Source organism: Hoplias malabaricus, chromosome X2 (genome assembly GCF_029633855.1).
Source record: "Hoplias malabaricus isolate fHopMal1 chromosome X2, fHopMal1.hap1, whole genome shotgun sequence".
NCBI lineage: Eukaryota > Metazoa > Chordata > Actinopteri > Characiformes > Erythrinidae > Hoplias > Hoplias malabaricus.
The window spans coordinates 3,934,002-3,941,907 of NC_089819.1; the positions used below are offsets into that span (position 1 = coordinate 3,934,002).

The 7,906-nt window shown below is 38.6% G+C and overlaps 1 protein-coding gene across 1 annotated transcript; it reads left to right on the forward strand.

The window, feature by feature from the left end:
- Positions 1-1,339: 1,339 nt before the first annotated feature.
- On the forward strand, positions 1,340-6,969 carry LOC136677346 (chemerin-like receptor 1). The gene is made up of 2 exons (XM_066654874.1): positions 1,340-1,609; positions 5,560-6,969. The coding sequence occupies exon 2, from the start codon at positions 5,585-5,587 to the stop codon at positions 6,542-6,544; it is 960 nt and encodes a 319-aa protein (XP_066510971.1). The 5' UTR covers positions 1,340-1,609; positions 5,560-5,584; the 3' UTR covers positions 6,545-6,969.
- The last annotated feature ends 937 nt before the right edge of the window (positions 6,970-7,906 follow it).

Consider the following 7,906-nt stretch of genomic DNA (forward strand, 5'->3'; position numbering starts at 1 on the left):
TAAGGACAGGAAACATGTAGTTTTATGTCTTGTTTCCATTATATTACACAGCACATACCAGTGATATGTCATTTATTATGATAAAGGTGATAAGACAAAATGCAATTTGTGTGTGATTAGTAATAAATTACACTTTAGTTTAGAGAAGAAACAAACTAAATATTTGGTGTTGTTTAAACCTAATGTTTAAGGTATCCTTAACCATACATTCATTCAATCTGTAACCACTTATCAGGGTCTCAGTGGGTCCAGAGCCCATACGGTATCACTGCACACAAGGCAGGAATACATCTTGGACAGGGCACCAGTACAAGAGAGGAGCACCACACACTCACCCATTCACACCTATGGACATTTATTTGGATGGCCTATCCACCTAACAACATGTGTGCTTGGACTATGGGAGGAAACCCACACAGACAAAGACAGAACACATCAAACTCCTCGGGGACCCAAGGTGAGGCTCCAACCAACAGCCCAAGCATCTGTGATACAGTGACGCTACTTCTTGCACCATTGGAATGAGCATGTGAATATGAATCTCAGACCATCTGCCCTGATGATTGAATATGGCCAAGCACTGGTTCTGCATTTATGACTTCAGATGCCATGCTGCACAAAGTCATAATCTTTAAGTTCAGTTAAATCTATTATATACTGCTATTTGTACTTAAATCCACAAACAGAACTCTGTTAATAAAAACTCATGGACTCTCACAAACTCAAAAAATACTATTGCTAATTAATTCATTCACTGTCTGTAACCACTTATCCAGCTCAGGGTTGCGATGGGTCCGGTGCCTACCCAGAATCACTGGGCACAAGGCGGGAACACACCCTGGGGGCTGTGCCAGTTCTTTGCAGGGTGACACACACTTATATGTATGGGCACTTCTGAGTAAATGTGGTTTTAGACTGTGGGAGGAAACGAGTGCCCGGAGGAAGCTCACATGGACACAGGAAGAACACACCAAACTCCTCTCAGATAGTCACCCAGAGTGGAGCCCAAACCCACAACCCCAGGATCATGGAGCTGTGTGACTGCGACACTACCTAATTCTACTGTCTACATTTTAATATGTTTTCAGTTAGAATCACTCAGTCTGCTTAATTACTTTCAGCATTAGGGTTTACACTGAAGTAAATTCTGAGTAAACACATCATTTTCTTGCGAATTGCATTATAATAAATACCAGGAGTCATTTTGGCACTCATTTTATTTCCTGTATTGGACCATGGTCCTGGAGGAATGTTGTATTTCTTCACTGTGTACATGTATATGGCTGGAATGAAATCTAGCCTCAAAACTCAAAAACTCAAAACTATTGACTTAAACCATATACTTTTGTTACTGTATCCTAAACCAAATCACTACAAAGATGTGTTTAACTGAAGTGCATACTGATTTGATTACATACTGCACTGGGAATAGATATTTCCCTGAACTGAAAAGCTTTTAATGTGGGGGTGGGCCATTTCCTTACAACCTCCCTCTGGGATCTGCGCTGTTGCAAAACCACAGTCACTTCAGAACTCAGAAGAACAGAGAACGAAAGAACAGAACACAGAACACAGGCTATTTTCTTTTTATTTCATTAATTTGCCTGAGGTAAGAACATCTCTAAAATTGTCTGTGTGCATGGCCAGCAAAGTTGTTTGTTGTTATAATGCCAAAGTGACTGTGTCTGTTTTTTTGTATGTCTTACATTTGATTATTATAAAGCATTACATTTTATTAAGTATGTAATAATACATTTTTAATGTATTTTAATAAGCCTTTTTTCCTGAGTTGTTATTTGTGTCAAGTTTCTGAGGCTATTCTATGAATGATAGTAAGCCAAATGAAGGTTTTCAAAGCCTTAAGATTATTTAATAATGCACATTTTGAATCCAGTGACCATTTTGTCATCATTTTATAGCAATGTATCACTGATAGAATCATCTGTATTTTAAGCCATGCAAAGGAATTTGCAGCTCAAAGGTTTATTAGATTGTATTTACTCAAATAGTAATACAGTCCACTGTAATTATTACTGTACAATTCAAAATCACCCTAGGATACATAAATCCCACAGGACTCTACTCTAAAGTGAGGAAATCATTTGATAGTGATGGATTGCTCTAGCAGGGAAAAGGGAATGTGTAGCAAAAGTCCAAAGGAAAATTAAGTGTTGCTCTATCTCATGCATTTCCTTTTTTCCTCTTTCGTGTTTTTTAAATAATTATAAGCTGGTTACCACAGAAACAAGGTTCTTTTAAGCATATCCGTTAATTGTTCCTTGGGGCGTAGCCCTAACTCTGTAAAAGATTGGTGATTTCCAGGTACAGCTGCTGTATCAAGATACAAACTGTGTTAATGTACCCGCAGAATTTCAACAATGGTCTGCAGAGTGGTGCAACTGGCTAAATTTTGTTTCAGAAAAATTAGTTTTAAACAAGAACAATACAAAGCATGCATTATGTTGTGACACTTCCTGTTTTGTTTTGTACAACACTTTGGTAATTACAGCATTCAAATTAAATGAATGTTTTTGTAAGTTATATATAAGAATAAGAAAGTATAATAATTCACAAGACTGTACTTTATGATCCATTATGATGGGGTTTAAACCAAAAGGACATTACTGCATATAAATTGGCAGCACTTTAGAATAAGACTACACTTATAACCTGTTCATAAATGGTTTAATATCTGTGTATTAATGGTTAATAATTAGGTTGTAAACACCTTAAAGCTCATAATAATCATTTATAACACTTAGACAGAAAGGCCAACATTGACTTATCATCTGCCTAATAGTGAAAGTGCCTGATGACTTTCTAAAAATGACAAAGTATATGTGTCTTCACTCTGTGGGAAACAACAGATCACTGACACCATTTCACTCTGTGTTATAAATTATTATTATTAACCTATATGGTGTTTGTAACTTAAATAATAACCAATGATAACCGTTTTTAAATTTCAATTTTAGACTTTTTGTTGTAGTGAGTTCATAATATAAATTATGTATTTCTGAACAGATATTACCATCTGTTACGAAACCACACTTAGTGATGTCATGTACTGTTTGCAGGTATAAATGAACTGATATAAATTTATGAGGACTACTTCAGAGCAGTTATGCAAGCCTTAACCAGATATTACACTGTGTTTTGTATGCTTTATTGAAGATTAAACAAATGATAACTAAAGTTTAATGAATACAGAATGAGCATTAAACTCCCAGTCATATTTTATTACCATTTACTCATGGGATAGTACTGTGCAGCTGATATTTTAGACCTTCCTGACTTTCAGTTTCTATTTTGCAGCAGATATATTTAGCCTCACCCTAAATGCTCACGCCACATTTGCAAGCCAGGCACATTCCAAAACAGTCCACAGTGCACGGCTGCCCCTCAGTGGTGGAACAAATGTTCGTTTAACAAATCTGGATTTCATTAAGAACTATACTTGCATTTATTGGACTGGATCAAAACATAGGGCAAATGTTTTGCAGGATCTGTTTCTCTTGCTAACCTGTAAAATGAAAGAGTTCAAACATTTTTGTGCAAAAGATTGGGGACAGATGATTGATTTTAATTTTTTTCTTTGCAATTATTTATAAAGTGTGACCATCGTAAAACTCACACTTTTTAAGCAGAAATGTGTTTTTTTTCCCTTGAAAACAACCATAAAATTAAGAAAATATATTCGAATCATACCCATAAAAATATTACAGGGGTCTTACATTTACAACACTAGTTACTGATTGAACTGTCTTGACAGGGGTTCTATTGTTTTCTGATAATCTGTCAGTGATTTTTGCATTTGATTACACATCCTCTGGATATTCTGGCTTCACTTTTGGATTTAACTCAGAACTAATGTCAGTATCATTATGGCAGAGTGTGCACTCTTTAACACTAGAGAGTTAAGGGATATGATTCCATGTCACTAGCAATAGTGATTCATTAAAGTCTTAATTAATTTAGAGGTATGGAGATGTGCATTGTCACTACACATCCCAAGACTCATTGTTAGAATCTCTGGGAGCTTGAGGGAAAACTGGCCTTCCATTACCTCTGGAAGTAAAGCCATCACAGTTTGTTGGCTGCCTTGTGATAAAGGTTGAATCTACTGCAGGTGGAAAGTCCAATGCTTAATAATAACCATCCAGTCAATTAATTCAAATCAAATCAGGCTTTTTTCTATTGTTATATTTGGTAGCTACTCTTTACATAAAAAGTCTACATGCTGATCTAGGGGTTTATGGACATTTATGGGAATTGTAATAATACGCCTGTGCTCTTGTCCTGCTGCTCTTACTAAATCATTCAGGTTTGTTAATGGTGTGGTAGATGGCACTGATATTTCAGAGAGCACTCTTCCTTTTATTAACACTATTCTGAAGGGACCTGCCAGAGCTACAACACACACTGTTATTCTTGCCCCCTCACCTGGAAACAAATGTCTGTATTATTTTGTCCCTGTTCCTATTCACCTTCCAGATGAGATCCACCAGCCTCAAGATTTTAGGGCTACCCACTTCCCATGAAGCCATTTGTATTTGTCCAAATAACCTCACACCCATTGACTACTTTTTGAGGCTGGTCTTTAACTTTATTGAATGTGTACTCATAGCTCATAACTCTGTAAGTTTCTTCCTTTTGTTCTCACCACAAGTTTTTACTTGCCATTTTCACCTCAGCAATGTTCACTTGGAGCTAGGACGTAGAATTCTGTAAAGCTGCTTTTCAACAAAACCAATTATATTTAAAAAACCTTTTATAAAAAACATTTTTTATTTGAATTGAAATGTTTTATTCTGTAATTTGCACTTTCACATTTCCACCGGTAAAGGTATATGCATGTGCATTTTCTTCACACAGCATTCATAAGTAAAAACATCAGGAGTCAACCTACAATACTTGTAACAACTGTAATTATACAATTGCAATTATATAAGCAGTAGCATGGTGGTGTAGCAGGTAGGGTCACAGTCACACAGCTCCAGGGACCTGGAGGTTGTGGGTTGCAATCCTGATCCGGGTGACTGTCTGTGAGGAGTTTGGTGGGTTCTCCCCGTGTCCGCATGGGTTTCCTCCGATTGCTCCAGTTTCCTCCCACAGTCCACAAATAACACACATTGGTAGGTGAATTGGCGACTCCAAAATGTCCATAGGTGTGAGTGTGTCAGTGAATGTGTGTGTTTGTGTGTGTCACCCTGTGAAGGACTGGTGCCCCTTCTAGGGTGTGTTTCCACCTTGCACCCAGTGATTCTGGGTAGGCTCAGAACCCACCATGACCCTAAACTGGATAAGAGGTTAGAGACAATAAATGAATGAATATTTAAGAATGAATGGTGTGTGGAATGAATTTATCATCACAGTGAGAATTCAGGGCTTTTTTTCTGAGAGTACATAGGGACAGGATATAAAGATCAGTCATCTTAAGAAAAGACACAACTGATAGAATTTAGCCTGGATTTCAAGTCCAGGTCCTCAGTATATATGCTTGCTTTCTGTAGTTGGTTATTATCAATAAATGTCTTGCTCTCTCACTCTCTTTCACAGAATATCTGACTTGCCATTCAGCGAAATGGACAATCAATGTAATGAGACTTGTGACTATGATGCGCTGGATGAAGAAAGCAAAGCAACTGCTTCTCTCCTCAGTGGCATCAGGATGTTGTACATTGTTGGATACATCATCATTTGTGCCCTGGGTGTGATCCTCAACAGTTATGTGATCGTTGTGGGTTGTCATCAATACCACAAGCTTCAGAAATCCCCACCCATCATCTGGATTCTGGCACTGGCTGTGACCCACCTGGTCTTCTCCTTATTCCTGGTTCTGCAGTTGCTCTATGCCTGGCACCACTTCAACTGGCAATGCGGAGCTGCTCTTTGCAAGTTTTCATCCTACGTATTTTATGTCAGCATGTTCTCCACAGCTGCTATACTCAGCCTTTGCACCATCAGCAGCAGATGCCCTGACAAAATTAAATGTGGCAGTCATGGCACGTTCACAGCCCTTGTCTTTATTCTATGCTCCTGGACATTCGGAGTGATCCTCAGCAGTCCATCTCTGGTCTCCCGTGAGCTTCGTAACACTCATTTAGGGCTGCAGTGCATTGACGACTTTGATTTTGACAAAGAGAAGACCACAGATGACGGTGTGAAAAAGATGACTGCGGTTGTTTTCTCCAGGTTCCTGCTTGGGATCTTGGTTCCCATGTTCCTGATGACCATTAACATCTGTCTGGGAAAACTACAAGATCGCAGTATGAAAGAAACCTATAAGTGGGTGATCGGCTTAATTAAGGTGGCTTACTTAATCTGCTGGACACCTCTGATTATTTTACAGCTTGTTCTGGTTACTAACAGGAGAGAAAAGTCCTTTGATTATTTATTACCAGCGGCCACGGTGCTAGCTGCATCTCATTCTATGGTCAACCCACTAATCTACCTGTTGGTGGGACGCAAATTGAATATGAAATGGCTGTTAAAAATGGACGAAAAAAACAGTGAACGTGTTGCACTAAGAAATATGTCATAATGATTTGCATCCGAGAAAACTAACCAATGAGCAATGACCATAACCACTGTGCTTCTGCCAGAAGATATGGGGAAGTAAGTGTACAAATATTCCAAAGGGTTCATAGGGGTTTAAATTGCCTGATAACTTCAGGATCATAAGAGTATCAGAATTACCAAGCACAAGCACTGAATGTCCTTTCGCTGCTTACTGCCAAGATATTCACAGATATTCTGAGACTGAACCTTAGGACATTTTTGCATATACAAAAATCCCTATCAAACCTATAATACACTGCAACAGTTGACTCATTGATATTCGTAGAAATCCAAAAAAATAACTTTACAGTACAAGGAAGGAAACATCTGTTTCACAACTTTCAAAAGTGAGTCTATAAAAAAACAACAACTTGATATCATGGCTGAAACGTGCCTATGCTACTAAAAGAACACACCAGCTAAAACATTCATTTAACTATGTTAAACTTGATATGCAACCCCTAGCCTCTAAGGCCGCTTGGAAAACGGCATGCTGAACCAAAGCATTCAAGTAGAAGATTATTTAACTTTTTGTAGTGGAAAAATGTGTAGGGCGGCACGGTGGCGCAGCAGGTAGAGTCGCAGTCACACAGCTCCAGGGACCTGGAGGTTGTGGATTCGATTCCCGCTCCAGGTGACTGTCTGTGAGGAGTTGCGCTCAATGATTCCAGGTAGGCTCTAGACCCACCGCGACCCTGAATTGGATAAGTGGTTACTGATAATAAATAAATATATATATATATATATATATATATATATATATATATATATTCACTCGGCAGGTTGCAGCTGCTCTTACTCACGCGCGAAACTAAATTACATTTCCCACAATGTCTGTGTAGGATATTTTTGTCACACCTTGACACTTTCTGGTTTGTTTTCCTCTTCCATGTGGCTGTCTGTTTGTTGTCATTCCTAGCTCCGCCCTCGTTTCACTCTTACCTCCGCCTCTTTTGTCATCGTTTCCCTTGTTATCCGTGTCAGGTGTGTCTAGTTAGTTCATGTATTTAAGCCCTCTTCCCTCACTTCCTGGGAGCGGTCACTTTGAGTTTGATTTTGTCTGTTTGCTTGTTTTCTTTGTTTGTTTCATGCTCATGGTTCTTCGTATTGTTTCTCGTTTCTGATTCCTCGTTCCCCGTTCGTTCTCTTACACCTTTTCGTGACCCCCTACTTCGTTAGTGTTTTGAAATGTTTGATCATCTAGCTTGCCCTGTTTCCTGTTCGTTAATGTTATCTCGTGTTTCTCGTTAAGTTCGTTTGTCGTGTTTTCGCTTAAATAAATCATCTGTGTTGTAGCGAGTGTGTCCGCTTCCCGTGATCTTCACCACCCTGACAATTTTATTTT

Coding starts and splice junctions, on each gene's coding strand:
- LOC136677346 (XM_066654874.1), top strand. CDS start 5,585: ATGGACAATCAATGTAATGAGACTTGTGACTATGATGCGCTGGATGAA.